At 41.3% G+C, this 16,334-nt stretch overlaps 1 protein-coding gene across 4 annotated transcripts; it reads right to left on the reverse strand.

The window, feature by feature from the left end:
• Positions 1-1,697: 1,697 nt before the first annotated feature.
• Positions 1,698-14,732, reverse strand: LOC103974180 (uncharacterized). Of its 4 annotated transcripts, none has more exons than XM_065125769.1 (7): positions 14,476-14,730; positions 14,225-14,368; positions 6,620-6,710; positions 3,009-3,073; positions 2,304-2,390; positions 2,150-2,199; positions 1,698-2,036 (listed from the first exon to the last, which is right to left on the reverse strand). In XM_065125769.1, the coding sequence occupies exons 1-7, from the start codon at positions 14,677-14,679 to the stop codon at positions 1,925-1,927; spliced, it is 753 nt and encodes a 250-aa protein (XP_064981841.1). In that variant the 5' UTR covers positions 14,680-14,730; the 3' UTR covers positions 1,698-1,924. The 4 variants fall into 4 exon arrangements, with proteins under 4 accessions (XP_064981841.1, XP_064981842.1, XP_064981843.1 ...); XM_065125770.1 differs by having other exon boundaries at positions 6,620-6,707; positions 14,476-14,729; XM_065125771.1 differs by having other exon boundaries at positions 2,304-2,372; positions 14,476-14,723.
• Between the last annotated feature and the right edge of the window lie 1,602 nt (positions 14,733-16,334).

The following is a 16,334-nucleotide window of genomic DNA, read 5'->3' on the forward strand; positions in this document are numbered from 1 at the left end:
ATGCCACATCACGATCATGATGATCTCCTTTCCTTTCGTGAGATCTTGATACTTTTGTTTTATTGTGAGGCCTTATTGTTTTCACCATATCACTTTCGTCTTTTTTTCCTCTCGAACATCTTTAACATCAACAAGGTCAATCTCATTATTGTCTACGACTATCAACAAGAAGGGAGTGAAAGGAGAACGAGGCCTTGCAAAGGGGGAGGCTATTATGATAAGACGATGAGACGAAAGCTACATAGTCAACCTAATGCGATCACCCTACTAGGCAATTTGCAAAGGTTTGAAATATAACATTTATATTAATACAATCAACCTAAAAAGATAATGTCTTCTTCTTAATTATTCATAATTTTAAAAATATTAAATTATTATAGCAAACAACAAAATTTATTTTTTTATCTTCTTTTCGATCTTGATTCAACGCATTTCATCATGTCTGTTTTTTCCTCTCTTTTTTTTTGTCATTTAAAGTCAACTCCGATGATTAAGATGAGAAAAAGAAAAAGAAAAAAATTATACACAAACGATGAAAAGAATTTATTAAAATTAAATTATAAATTAAATTAAATTTATTTATTTATATAAAAAAAAGATAAATCAGAAATATTAAAAGTTTTTAAGATAAAATAATAAAAAGAGATTATAAATAGTAATATACAAATTAAAAGTGAGGTGGACATTATTGGGAAAAGGCTCAAAATGTGGGATTTTTCATGGAAACCATCCTAGAACATATAGGCGTTAATTCGAAGTAATAGTAACATAAATCACAAGATCGTAGGCCGTGTTCGATGGACAAATCCTGGTTGCTCCATGTTAAATGATATAATAATTTTTAAAATTCCTTATATCACTAATGCTTGAAATTGTTTGAAAAGCTAGTAATGCATTGGGTATCAGGAAGTTTCGTTCAAATTGACGATGGGTAGAAATGTAGGACATCCACACGTCAATTCAAGGGACAGGATGGCTCCATGTAATCCAACAAAATTAAGTAACCATTCTTTCAAGTTAATTTTCTATCACAATCAACGCCACTATCAGGCGCTGCCATTTGCATCATAAATTGCACTTTGACTAGTTAAACTATAGACTGCTATTTCCTATCGATACGCCATTCTCTTTGTCGAATGTCATTTTCCTTGGCGTATACTAAGGAGATATCTTACTATCGTAGGTACAAAATATATTTCCAATCGTCATGAAAGAATACGTGGTGGGGTCCCTAGCATCTTCCACTATACATTATAATTAAATTATCTAAAAGTTTACACACATGATACAAACCAAAAATATTCGCTCCCTTTAGACTAAGAATCCTCCCGTTAAATTGATTTAGCAGTGTTCCACACAAGTTGATGACCAAAACCAAGTTTCTAGTGTTGTTCATTGGCTTTATTCATGCAAATTATTTGCTTAAGAGTGATGCATATTACTGATATATATATATATATATATATATATATATATATATATATATATATATCTCACCCTGGCTTACCTCTTCTGCCAAAGACGCTTCTGATTGAAATTTCTGACTTGTTATACCGTGAGTGTTCTTCTCAATCAAAAGCCTGCCAGACCAGCAACAATATGTGAGATAAGTGGATCCAAGAAGCATGGCTACCATTATCTAGAGCATAAAAGTTCCTGCGGGAGAATGCATCACACACACCTCAAAGCCCAGTGGGTCAGATCAAGGTTCGCTTGAACTCAATGTCTTGATAATTCATGCTTATCAATCACATCAAAGATTTTATAATGAAACATATTAACTCGTTTAATAGTGAGGCGAAACAAGATAAAGATCATTCACATGATGCATTTGTCATAAGAAGAAACTCCTGACTCGTGCAAGCAACTAGTTTCTTGCATTATGAAACTAGTTTTAGGAAGTTTTTGTAGTATAGCTCGTGTGCTAAGATATATTAACATCATCAAGTTCGAGTTGGGCTACCGTCATATTGATTGCATTGATCACATCCATCTTTCCTCTGCTCACAGCTTCATCCATTGGAGTCCTCTCATGGCTGCCAAACGGCCATGGAAGCAAGCAAAAGCAACATTGTGAAAGAACCAAAGTAGATTCCAGGTCAATCTCTCTATAAAAGAATGTATTTCTAGAAGGTGGCACTAAATTTACCTGTTTAGCAAACTTACGCTAGCTCCCCCCTGGATCAAAAGTTTGACTACCTGGTGGGGTTTTTTTTTTTGGTTTCATTTACAAAATGTTATTGATCAGTGGTCAACAATAATAAACTAGAAAGATCAATAATCACCAAATAGGAATCCCTTACCTCTATGTGTCCATTGAGGCAAGCCCAATGAAGTGGTGAATTCTTTTCAGAGTTCAAAGCATTCAAATCCTGCTTCATGGAGGCATCCTCATTAAAAAAGAAAAAAGAAAGAAGCATGCCATCAAGCTCCAAAAGAAATAGGCATTACAATTCTGAACAAATTGGTGCCCATGTTTGTGTGTAAACTTAATGTTAAATACTTGACAGATTGTAATTGACCAATAGTTTATTCATCCTAGATCTAATCAAACATGGTAAGTGACAGCAATAGCAAACTCTAATAATGCTAATTGAGCCAAAACCTTCATAGTTCAAACATAGTGACTAAGAAAACGTGATATCGAAATAAGCTCTCGCATTTACTATCCAAATAAGCTCCCACAATGTGATATCCAAATAATGCTAATAAGCTCTCACAACTACGTGATAAGGCATTCATGCATCATCTTCAGTAATAAGCAAAATGATGAATTTTTTACTAGAGATTTTTAATAGAATGAAAAAAGATGATTGGGACTCATAATTTAATTGAAGAAATGAAATTAAAAAAAAAACAGAGAACTCGTAGCTGCTGAATATTAACATACTACTCAAAAAGATAAAGATTACTTTTTAAAATAAATAAAGACAGCAGTCAACATTAGTAGTGACAAGTTTATTAGTTATGGTAATTCGTAATCAGAAATTTCGGATACTACTACTCACTGCTCCGTTCTGAATAAGATATTCGACAATTTCAAGATGCCCATTAGCAGCGGCCATATGAAGAGCTGAAAATTCATTTTAGAGAAACAAAGTTACTCCAGGAGAACATCAAGCAGAACAGTACCAAGACAAGAAGTTTGATTTTCATAGCAATGAAACAAAATATTGAAGATGCCATATACAATGATGGAAGTCAAATATTAGGAAAACCAGAACCATGACTCTCACAATAGTGAAAAATTAGGAGTGAGGATCTTGACAAAAGGTACACATCATTTTTAACTAATCACCGAAAAATTTTATAGTCATCCATGGTCTATGTTCAGAAAAGGACTAAAATATGTGTCATAGAAGAACAATGGTTCAATTTTAGAGGGCCTGCAGAGAAATAGGAGAAAAATACATGAGATTTTCCATTTTAAATGGGCCCTATCCAAACTTATGCCACTCCCACAATTAACAAACCAATCAGAAATCAAGTTAGATTCAATGTATCTGTAACAAAATTTTACGACATAATCTAACATATTAAAGTTTTGTAGAGAGAAGTCAGACATAATCCAGTTTCAGCAGATTGGACTAGCAGATTAGCAGAGCTTCATGATGAGACTATAGCCTCTATGTACAAAACTGATTAATCATTGCAGATCTAAATAGGCAAACTTTGAAGCAGGAAATACCCATAAGAGTTGCTCAAGAAATATTACTGCAACCAAAAAGCCAGTGAGGAGAAACAAAGAAGTCGTCTGACTTAGCTCGAACCAACCAGGAGGATAAGAGAATCCCAACTAAACCATGGCAACTAGTGGCATAATTTCTCTTAGGATGAACCAAAGAGTCAATAAGACTAATTACAAAAAGCTAAAGCAGAATAGCACACAACAGGTAGAAAACACAACCATTGTGGAATATCCTTTCATTATGATCATCTATTCATTATTGATGTCATAAACAAAGCCCAAAGATATAGCAGCACAAATGATGCACTTGGTCTCAAAATTCTAGGAAGCCTTAGAGCATCAGTACAGGTGATGCACGGTGCAAGCTTGGATACCAACTCAATGCCTACAAGCAACAGATATTGTGACACTAAATCAATCTCTTTCAGATTTAACTATTTTCCTTTTATATGTAAGCTCTGATAAAAATTTAGATGTTTTGAGAATTTTTAGGTTGGGAACATTTGTATAGCATAACTTTTGAACTTCATGTTCGCAAATATATTAATGTAGTCATACTTGTGTATGTCTATCATGATTTTGCAAGATGCAACCACTTACAGATGGTCTATTTTCAGTTTTGTTTACAGGTCTCATTTCATTTTTTCTTCCCAAAAGACACATTTTTCTTCATTTCAAGTGAAGTAATGTAATGACCCATCTACTCTCACCTGGTATGAGTCCCCACATCTACCACCTCTCACCACTGATCTCTCTTGTTATTGACATGGTGCTCATCTGAGAACCCGGTTCTCATAACTTCCATCACAACTCTGTTTATCACATATTACTATTAAGATGCTCCACTGGACATGAGCTATGAAGTATTAACTAAAAGCTATTGCCAGTGATGTACTCTACCACTAAACATAAGCCTCATAATCCTTCATTCCTTTTCAGCATTGTTCTTACCTCGAGTATTGATTAGAATGAGGCTGAGAAGTGTATAATTTGCAATTCTAGGTATATGGAAAATACAGTCATATATGTAGAATTTATGGGGGCAAAAATCTAGCCAACACTAGACAAGTGCTTCACAAAATAATCCCCAAGAAAACTTCAACCTGAGAAAACTAAGATCTTCATACTATCTTCAACATATGGATAACATGTAAATATACATACACATGTGAAGAACATTGTCTATGTTTGGCAACATATTTACATTTTTAATATGCATTCGGAGTGAATCTACAGTTGTAAAATGCTTTGAGTGTTTGATAAACAATAGATGAAAACTGTATTTTAAATGTGAATTAGCATAAGTGTTGTTTGGTAAAATTGTATTTCAAAAGTCTATTAAATATTATATAACAAATTTACCCTTTTAATGTTTTTAATATCTATTCAAAAATGAATACATATTTTTTATTTAAATTAATAAGTAAATAAATAAATGAATGTATGTAATCTTACAAAAAAATTTGTATGACGAAACATATAATACATAAAAAATATAATCATATGAATAATGTAAAATAATTTTTGAAAATAAATAAATAAAGTTTCACCTTATAGACGACAAATCATGTTCGTTTGTCATTAAATCATGTTGACAATTTTCTGATTTTAAATAATATCACAGGGTACTTTGGAAATTTGAAGAATTACATTAGCATTCCACAAATACAGAAATGCTAATGCTATCCTAAGGTAGCATCCACATTTGAGCATTTACAATACAGTATCCAAACCAAATGTGATTTGAAAAAAATTTACCAAACATCAATTCACATTTGAAATATGCATTAGGCCCTCAATACATATTTCAAATGTGTTCCCAACCACACTCATTACATTCAAGCAACTTGAACACTACAACCGAAGTTGTTGATTGACTAATATTTGATGAGAAAATGTAGAATTTAATTATATGATTGTTTAAAACAACTTTATGTGATTCGAATTCTTATACAACTATTCTTTAGATTCTTATAAAATGTTGGCCTTTTAGAGGCAAAATAATACTTTATAGTTGTTTGACTGTTTAATTAGTAAATGAAGTTGGCTTAAATTCAAAAGTAAAAATAAACAGCTAACATAAGGAACATTGCATGAGAGCTGTAGTTAGAGTTTTGCAGTTTAAGGACAATCTGTCTTCAGGTTGTACTGCACCTCAATGTGCTTAGGTACAGAAGGAATTTAACCAAAATTACCTTCTTTTCTTAATCCTTTCACATTTCATTTATCATATTGAGTAGGATCCACTTCAAAAGATCAACCCATTTGATTATACCAAGATAATTTTACAATCCAAGATTATGGCAATTGAACAGAAGTGATATAGCAAAGAAGGCCAAACATATTTAATACTCTACAAATCTACAAATAAATGAATCAAGCTTACACACTGGTTCCTCGACTTTTTTGCCACAAAAATTGAACATTGGATGCTACTGGTAGATCTTTAAAGGAAGCAAGGCACACAATAAACTTGTAGGATCCATCTTAATAAATAAAAGAGCTGTTTGATGGCTCCAGTATCACAGATCAAGTGTTGTGCTATGTCGAGGTTTCGAGAGTAAACCTACAAGAACTGGATACATGTTCAATGAGGAGCCTTTTAGTCTTTCCTGCAGACTCATCCTAGAAAGCAACCAACCCCTCGGGCACCTGTGTATAATTGGTTCTCTAACCCACAGAGAGAACTTTTGGTTACTAAGTCTCTTTGAAATATGCCAATAGGTATATTTACATTTTGTAACATAGAAATTTATATCAAACAACTTTTATGTTCATGAACATAATCTTCAACTCCTACTAGTTATGGATAAAGAAAATGAACTAAGACCGTCGTTACCATCAATCACAAAAGTATAAACAGAAAGGTAAAGTCAACACTTTTCATATTAACCAATCAAAAACATTTTAAACTTGAATTAAAGATCACACCTGTTCTTCCTTGAGAATCTCTGGAATTAGGAGAAATGCCCACCGAAAGTATGCTTACCAAATCTTCCAAGTCATCATATCTAGCAGCCTGCTACAATAAAAAAAAAATGCTCTGTTAATTATCTTCTGCAGCAGAAACAAAGTGCCATCTTCCGCAAAAAGAAAGTAACTTACTAATAAACTCAACAAAGTGCTGACGACGATTAGAACAAAAGTATATATATCTTTAAGGTGAGAAAGATAAGAGCTATACAACTTCAAAAAACAAAATGACGGCAAGAATACATAGTTCCATATTAAGCACATGGTTAGTATCTTCAATTTGAATTGTTTTAACAAAAGATCTTATGACGCAATATATATTTATCAAGAAAACAGCCATGACAGAGTTAAAAGTCTGAAAAGTTAATATCAAACAGTACCAGATTGTTTGTTGTGAGATAATTGTTGTTAATATGCAATGACTAACTAAACATAAGATGAAAGCATAAAGATTTTGAGCTATCAAATGTTTATATGCCCAAATGCTTACATGAGATTTTTTGTTATATTACACCAGTGATTTCAATAAGCACTCGGGCGCTCACCTAGGCGCTCGGGCGAGGCGAGGCGAGGCCCGAGCGCCTCGCTTCATTTCCAGGTGGCGCGCTTCAAAGAGGTGCCGCCTGGGGGCTCGCCCGAGCCCAGGCACTGGGCGCTTCGGGCGAGCACCTAGCGCCTCGGACGAGCACCTAGCGCCTCGGACGTTTTTGGACCTTGGCGCCTAGCGCTTTTTAAATCATTGTATTACACAGATTCTATATCATGCAAGTTTAGTTTAGACCCTCTGTCTAAACCATCGAACCTCTCATAACTAAAACCACATAAGATCTACCCTATCCAATCATGCGTCAGAGAGGATTTGACCTTTTATAGATTTTATTGTGTATGCTTAGTTTAGACCCTATGTCTAAAACATGAAACCTCTCATAACTAAAACCAAATTAGATTGACACTAACCATTCATGTGTCCGCTAATTTTTGGCCTTTTGTGCAATCATAAGAAGTTGCAATCAAGGTATCATGTTATTATCTGAATCAATGTTTGCAATACAGTATCGTACCATCCAGTACGAGCGGTACATACCGGTCCACCAACAGACCGGCACACGGCCTGCCTGCTACCAGGTGGTATCAGGCATTTGGCCTCGTATCGGGCGATACAGGACTGTACCGGGCAGTAACTGTTGAAATTCAACCATTACCAACCTGTACTGGTTGATTTCGACCATTACCGACCTGAACCGAGTGGTAACGATCTGTCACGGACAAACTTTGAAACAGGATGTTTGATATAATGCTTATGCATGTCCGTGTCTTTTGGTTTGTTCGTGCTCTGAACAGCATGTAGAGGGACTGCCGAAGGCTAAGAGTCCCCTTGTAGGCTTGTAAATAAAGGTTGTGTCATGTGGACACGCGTGAGAGATCTTCGGTCTGTAATGGACCATTTTACCCCTTTGTTGTGCAACTGTTCGGTGCTTGTTAAGCCTGTCTGTAATTTGCATTGTCAATGAAGTGTTTCCTGGATTGTTTGCTTGTGAATCCCGAGCGAGGCGCTCATTCTAACCCGTTTTCTCTTTTGTAGGTCCTAAGGGACCGTGGGGAGGTTTCGGGGGAGGCTGACCTTTGCGGACGGACACGCAAGGGTGCCGCACAACTTAGGCAAAACCAGCTAAGTCCGTGACAGTTGGTATCAGAGCGGGACAAGCACTCATAGAAACACTTGGCATGCAAACGTGGGGGACCTTGCGGGGCTGCGTTGAGGGCAGCAAGCATGCGCGACCGTTTTGGGTAAAACGGACATGGAGATGTAGGGAAAGGAGTCGCTCAGAGGAGCGGGCATCTGAGAGTGGCATTCAGAGGAATGGCCAACCCTTTGCGCAAGAGGCACCACGAGGACAAACGAGCTGAGAGGAATTTGAAGCACACAAAGGTTGGGATGGCTGAGTTTGAGTTACGGCTCAACGTTGACAACAACACTTGATGGTGCTCAAAGCAAGCAAAGCGCTTGGCAAAAGGTTGAGACCATGTAAGGTGGAATGAGTTGTTCGGCGACCGAAAGAGTTGTGCAAAGCTTACAGAGGTGAGGGGAATTGCTAACTCAAAGAATTTGGTACTCATGCAAGGGCTTGTATGCGGACGACGGACTGTTCGTGGCCATCCCAAAGCGACCGGAACTCGGCGCCATGGAGCAGTGAAACTTTCTCTTCGGCATGCGAAGGATACATCCATAGGAGGCTGAAGTGTGCAGCAAGTTCAGCATGTTGCTAGGCCTTGAGGGGCGCAGTGGGGGCTGTATTGACGTGGAGTCGCAATCTAGCAAGTGCATTTGCAGAGGCAGAACAATGCGCAGTTTGTTCAGCAAATTGGAGTAGTCCAAGGGGATGGTGGTCTCCGAATCGAAGAGAAATGTTGCTCCAACGGGATAGATATCCAGGAGGGATAAATCCCGGCACTCCAGAGGGAGAATCATGTGCAACGGACCGCACATGTTGAGGAGGAGTACCTCAACAAATAACACTTCATGAAGCTCAACGGACTGAGCGAGCGGCGAGGAGTCGTCGCATGATCTCGCTTGAGAGAATGCATTGGTGGATGCATTGCGAGATCAAGTGGGGGAGCGACCAAAAGCAACAGAAATGAAGGCACACTGGGAGTCGATATGGAGATCGGACTCAAGGGAGGGCTGACCCGTGGAATGGTGGGCGCGAGGACCACTATCAACTCAATGCAGAAACGAGGAGCGGAGCAACTTGGGTGTAACTTGGCGAAGTACCCAAGCCGTATGAAGTGAGCCGGCATAGAAGATGGAACATGGAGCGGAGGCGCACAGCTTTCCTTGGACAGAGGTCAAGGACATGAACTCTTGTAGAGGCAAGAGCAGGATCATGTTGTTCCATGGGTCTTTCTTTCTGATGGAGCGGACTCATCCAGCATGGTGCCAAAGACGAAGGGAGCTTCTGGGCACATGCACCTTATCTCGGAGAAGCATTTGACGGAGGAACCAAGGCGACTCAACTTGCGGAGGCGAAGTTCAGTTCAGAAGGCCTTGGCACGGGGCAAGAGGACGCAGAGGCGGGTACTCTTGAAGAATATGCCACAGTGTTGCTATGAAGTTGCTTGAAGGGAGCGGTGCGCAGCGGAGATTGTGCTGGTAGGGGCAGAGGCCCAGGATCCAGACAATGGTACACCAATTGCAGCGAAGTCGGTGGACTTCGGGAGCTACTAGGCGACGGACTGTCCTAGAGCGGTGCACAGCGGAGATTGTGCTGGTAGGGGCAGAGGCCCAGGATCCAGACAATGGTGCACTAACTGCAGCGAAGTCGGTGGACTTCGGGAGCTACTAGGCGACGGACTGTCCTAGAGCGGTGCTTCATCTAGGTGTGACCCAAGAGTGGGTGGATGAAGGTCGATTGCCAAAGGAGCGAACAAAGTCGAAAGTGGAGGAGACCCTGCGATGTATTGGCAGAGGCCACACATGGAGGGTTCACAATTCGAGTTCACCCCACAAGGATCAGAATGCAATGGAGATATCACCAGGAGGCGACATGGTGCAGCGGATCGTGGTGGAATAGTTCGCGGCAATGCGATAGACACGAACCCGTGAGGGACTGGATCATATGGAGATATGATCGGGAGCTACTGGAAGCTCCACTTCGGTGAACAACACGACGGTAAGAAGCGCTATGGATTCAAGGAGTGAAGGTCATGGTACCGCAGAGGCGGGTCTTCCGTGCGTGCATCGAATCTTGCATCGGGTGAAAGCCTTGGTCATCAGCATATGGGGGCTGTGTTCCACCAAGGGAGAAGTTCGAATGCAAGGACCAGCAAGTCCCGTGAGGGACTTGATCATGCGGAGGTATGATCGAAGCAGCTGGAGAGTTGGACTGCTCCAGAGCTTTATTCGCTTAAGGGAGCCCGACAAGTCAGAGGACAAGGTCGAGTAAGCGGACGTTGCTACCAAGGAAGCTAAGGAGAACAGAATCGGTGCAAACTCTACAACATGATGGCAGAGGCCGTGCATGGGAGTTGTAGTCTGTCTTTCCGTCGACCAAGGAGATCTGCTTGGAGAACACAGAGGTGTTGAAGCAGGGGGTCGAAAAGGGCGAGGAAGCGACGACGAGTCCAGAGGGACTTAGCTACCCAAAATCAAGCGTCAGTTAGAATGGAGGTGGACTCGGAGGAGTGCCACAGAGACATTTCTACTGATCGTGAAGAAAAGGGATGCAGAGGCGAAGCGACGGATAGTAGGGCCATGGGCATGACAGCGCCATGGTACCGCAGAGGCGGGACTTCCGTGAAAGTCATTGATCCCTTGCTCTCATGGAGGAGAGCGCTTGGTCGTGAAAGGGGCCGAGGAGGTGGAGTACGCAGAGGCAAACTTCATGTACTGAGACAAGGCTGAAGGGCGGAGGCCAAGGAACTTCGTAAGACCGGTGTCAACGTGCTTCTCATCAAGACAGCCGAAAGTGAAGGACTTCGGGTCATGCAAGAGTGCACGACCAAGGAACGAAGCAGGCAGTACGCGGTGCTGTACCTTTGCTACTCAGTGGAGTAGGCGGCAGGGTTGATGGAGAAGACAGTACAATCCCAGAGGCGACCAAATCTATCAGTGAATTACTCCAAGTTGGGGTGAAAACTTCCGGCATTCCAGAAGTTCGATGGCATTGAGAAGGCGAATCACAGTAACTAACTCAATGTAAGGAGTGCAAACACTTCAAGTGCTTCAGAAGTGTGAGCAAAGAGCAGGCGAAGACCAGTAACCAGCTCGATGCATGAAGTACAACCTCGAGGAGGCGGGCGAAGTCAAGTAACTCTTGCCTTCTCAACCATTAAGAGAATGGGCGAAACCGAGTACCCCTATTCTCTTATCTATCCAGCAGAGGAGCTCTGCACAGGTTCAAAGACCCTTCGAAGATAATGGAAGATAATAGTTGTCAAATCCTCACCAACGGTGATCAGTGCTACTGAGAGTAGATTGTCCGCTTCATTTCCCAACGAAATGTCAATCGAAAGCGGAAGTGATGCGAACCTACTTGGAGGTGACAACTAAACGAAAGAAGAGTCAATGGACAAATTTTGTGGAGGAAGGACCCAAAACTTCAGAAGTTTGCGAGAGGATGCTCGTTAAAGCTCCAACAAGCATCCACCCAGTTCAAGCAGCATGTGGAATTTTGAGAGACTGGCGCAGTAAGGATGGTCTTTTCCTTCATTTGGAGGATCCGCAGGAACCAATAAGGATCAACACAACTCAACCAACCCCACACCAGAGTCAGAGTCATTGGTGAGTTGAAGCAGCATGGCGGATCAAAGGTTCGACTACTCAAAAACAACAGCGAAGAGCAGTTGGGAGCCAAGAGGCGCATTGCACCTGGAGCAGAAGATCGAAGAATCAGCAAAGGCAAGCAGTTGCAGTGTTGACAAAGGCTTCGACGAGGACGTCGAAGGAATAAGTGGGGGAGAATGTCACGGACAAACTTTAAAACAGGATGTTTGATGTAATGCTTATGTATGTCCGTGTCTTTTGGTTTGTTCGTGCTCTGAACAGCATGTAGAGGGACTGCCGAAGGCTAAGAGTCCCCTTGTAGGCTTGTAAATAAAGGTTGTGTCATGTGGACACGCGTGAGAGATCTTCGGTCTGTAATGGACCATTTTACCCCTTTGTTGTGCAACTGTTCGGAGCTTGTTAAGCCTGTCTGTAATTTGCATTGTCAATGAAGTGTTTCCTGGATTGTTTGCTTGTGAATCCCGAGCGAGGCGCTCGTTCTAACCCGTTTTCTCTTTTGTAGGTCCTAAGGGACCGTGGGGAGGTTTCGGGGGAGGCTGACCTTTGCGGACGGACACGCAAGGGTGCCGCACGACTTAGGCAAAACCAGCTAAGTCCGTGACAGATCGGTAACAATGTTCCAACGGTCAATTTGACTGTTGGAGGCCTCCTTAAGGGGTTTTAATCTCTTTCCTCCCCTCTATTTCAATCTATTTCACTCTCACACTCTCTTAACTCTCTCAAACTCATTTTTTTCTCGCGTTCTCTCTCTTATTCTTACATTTTCACTCTTATAAACTCAATAAAGCAACGAATTGTGAATTGAATCAAATTTAAGAGGCTAATTTGGAAGGATTAAGAGGAACTTTTTAATAAGAGATATGTATATCTACACATGTGATTACTTAATTCATTTGAATCTTAAAATTTAAGTTGTATACAAAATAATCTAACAATTCAAATATTTTTTTTGTAGACAATTCAATATTAACGGAAGGACGTTTCAGTATGAACCGAAATTGCGAGCCTTACACAAGGCTACTCCTCAAAGCCCAAAAAGGAGAGTTTTATGCTCATTTTAGGCGTACCGCTCAATACGCCCTGGCGTACCACTCGATATGCCGTATCGTACCATACCGTACCGTGCAAAGCTCGGTACATTGGTATAGCATGAGATTAAAAACCTCGATCTGAATATCCTAATTTATTACAGTTATCTGATCTAAGGTTTCAAACTGTTCAGCATGGACCCAAGTCAGAAAGACTACAATGAAAAATGGCACAGATTAATTTATCCGGGCAATTATAAACAAATGAAACTAAACTGTAATAACTGGTTCTTAGTTCATTTGACCTAGATGCTCAAATCCCAATAAATCCATACTGATCACCGTAGACAATTCTTAATCACTATGGGTTGTGATCTTGACTAAGTTTATAGTATCTTTTAGCTAGAAATGTTTTTCTTTTATAAGTTCCTTAATTTTCCAGTTCTATTGTGCATTACTTAATTTTTTTTATTTACGAATCACAAACATCTGGAACATATTATTCAAGCAACATCGAGCAAACACTTACTGGACAGGATAAGAAAAACACTTTCAGATTGCTAGCTGTCTCTCGGAACATATGTGATTGCAGTCTATTAATCTCTGGGATACAAAGGCTTAACATATAACCATGGCTACATTTTGGTTATAGCAATCTACTAATTTCCCAAGCATACATCCTTGACAGCTCCTATGTGATTCCAGTCTACCCTCTCAATGTTTCGGGCTTTGGTCAAACTAAAAGACGTCATACTTCCACCATTGTGGCAGATCTTTTATGGGCATACAGCAAGCCGGTAGGAGCGTTGTTGATCCATATTTTCTTTTCAGCTGCAGCCCCAGCCACCACTCATCCCTTCCATGACTCGAACTTCAACTGGGTACATGGGCAAAACCAAGCACTTGGAAATTACAAGATTAGTGCCTAACCACTATTAATTAGCACCTTGGCCTCCTGTGTGGACGAGGAACTCCCCGTCCCGTGCGTCATGATTATTTACTACTGATATTTGCTTTAGTCATGATTAGTGCCTAACCGCTATTACTGATTTCTGGGAAGGAAAAAAAAGATCCAGTGACGAGAACAAGCGGGCAAAGAAGCCAGCAAGCTTATTTGTGGGGAGGACGAAGGTTCGACAATAATCCCAAGAGGTATAGAGCGCGAGAGGAGTTAAGACAGGTGGATTTATACATCGGAGGTGCCAGAGCTACATACCCTACATACCTGGTTACATTTCTTTCTAATATTACCTGTCTAGTTCTAATATTACTAGACAGGTGGACGTGCTCGCCGGTGGCCACCTCCCAGCGGCGGTCCAGGTCGTCCTCCTCGACGATGCCCCGGTGGTGTTTCAGCAGGCGCACCGCCCCGTTCGCGAAACGCTCCATCCCGGCCTACGTTTTCGGCAAGAAGAGTCAAATCAAGAGACACCGTGCATGCACGAATCGAAAAGAACAAGGTGAAGAAAGAGGAATTGGCGATCAATGGGAGGGGAACTGACGGCGACGGAAGGGCCGGGGTTCCATCCGGGCATGGCGAGGAAGGCAGAGACGGAACCGACGGAGGCCGGGTCGGCAGTGGTCGCCACCAGCGTCACCATCACTGCAGCTGCGCGGCTGGGTCTAGATCTCCTGCGGAGGATGGGGAGGAGGGAAGCGGGCGTTCTTAGCAGGAACCGATGGCGTCCGACGCACAGACTTCGCATCTCTTGCTGACCTGATCAAGACGCGCGCGACGGACGAGATTGAGAAGCGGGACAGAATGGACGGTTCTGGAGCGACCCGTAATAAAGCTTTCCTCTTCCATGTTCAAACGTTACGCTGCGTGTCGACTTGGCATTCCAGCAGGTACATGCATGCATCGAATGCATGAATTGGCCAGAACTATAAAATTGATTGGGTAAAGTACATCATGTACACGAATGCATTGCATGCATGAACTGTAAAATTGATTGGGCAAATTCCAGATTTAAGCCTTTCCTGGTAGTTCAGCAATGAGCGTTAGTTGATTGGGTACTTCGATTCAGATGTCTATAACCGGATCTGAACTATCGTGATGTTTAGTGTTCAATCAAACAGCTTCGATGTGAGTGGGGCTCAAGAATGTGAATTTGGGATCCTGCAATTAGGGTTTTACTTTCTCTTTTACTTTTGATTACTCTGTTATTAGCAACATTGTTTCATTCTTCTTTTGACACTCCATCAGGATACTTGAGATTGAATATAACTGGGTTATTTGAAGCGTTTCTCACTGTGTCATATAGATTTGTGCATTTAGCATCAAGCATGTTATATACAGACAACTAATAAAAATTTGATAATGGCAGGTTATGATTCACTATGCTTACAATTGGGTTGTTCATTTGACATGTATATTTCTTTCTGACAATCTACCTTCGTCTGTGATCGGGTGGGACTTCATGTTATCGTGGTGTTCTTCCTTTTACTTCTCTTTTCACAAGGATAGATTTTATCTTTGTTTAATTAGGCATTCATGTGATTATTACACGTTGCACTGTGAAGACGTGGAAAGAAGTTTGGCTATGGGAAACTTGGGAAGGAGCCAACTGTTGAGACAAGCTTTCTGCCCTGATAGGAATGTTATATATGTGTAGTTGAATTTGCTGTGTTTTTTTTCTTTCAGCAGCTGAAAAGAAACTTTGTTTTACTGATTGCTTAGCTTATGACTTTGCGTTTGTGGCAACGATGATTTTTCAGGGAGAGAGAAGCAGAGGAACAAGCAGAACGAGAACGATTATGACGTCAATGGCTACATGAGCAGGAATTGATTAAAAGTATTCAGAAACTTATACTGCCATGTAGTTTCTGCTTATGTAGTCACTAGTTAGTGATCATGTAGTCAGGGGGCTGGGGGAGCGCGGCGCCGAAGTCATCTCCTCCTCCCCTCGTCGGCCGTCGGATGGTTAACTTAAAGAGTAGGAGGGGGAGGGAGAGTGAGTAGGCGGTTTGTGACGACGAGTGCGGGTCTTCTTGGTGCCCCAGGAAGGTATGCCAGCGAGGAAGGATAAGTTGCTAGGCGATTTATGACAAAAGTGTGCGGGGCTTCTTGGTGCTCCAGCTAGGCATGCCGGCGAGGAGGGATAAGTTGCTGCGGGAATCGTTGGAGAGGTCACACAGAATGGCAGCCACCTTGAGTTCCTCGTCGGTCGGTGGCTCATTCGGCTGTGACATCTCCTGCAGTCGGCGGAGGCTGGTGGAGGTGGGAACTGCAAGCCGGAGAAAGGCTCTGGCGGGACTTTATAGAGTTGGCTGGAGTTGCTTCCTAGACGTCGTGACCAAGTGGCATCAGTTTTAGTGGATTGGTTAAATTTAGTCCCTTTCCAAAAGTTTATCAGGATCT

Source organism: Musa acuminata, chromosome BXJ2-9 (assembly GCF_036884655.1).
Source record: "Musa acuminata AAA Group cultivar baxijiao chromosome BXJ2-9, Cavendish_Baxijiao_AAA, whole genome shotgun sequence".
NCBI lineage: Eukaryota > Viridiplantae > Streptophyta > Magnoliopsida > Zingiberales > Musaceae > Musa > Musa acuminata.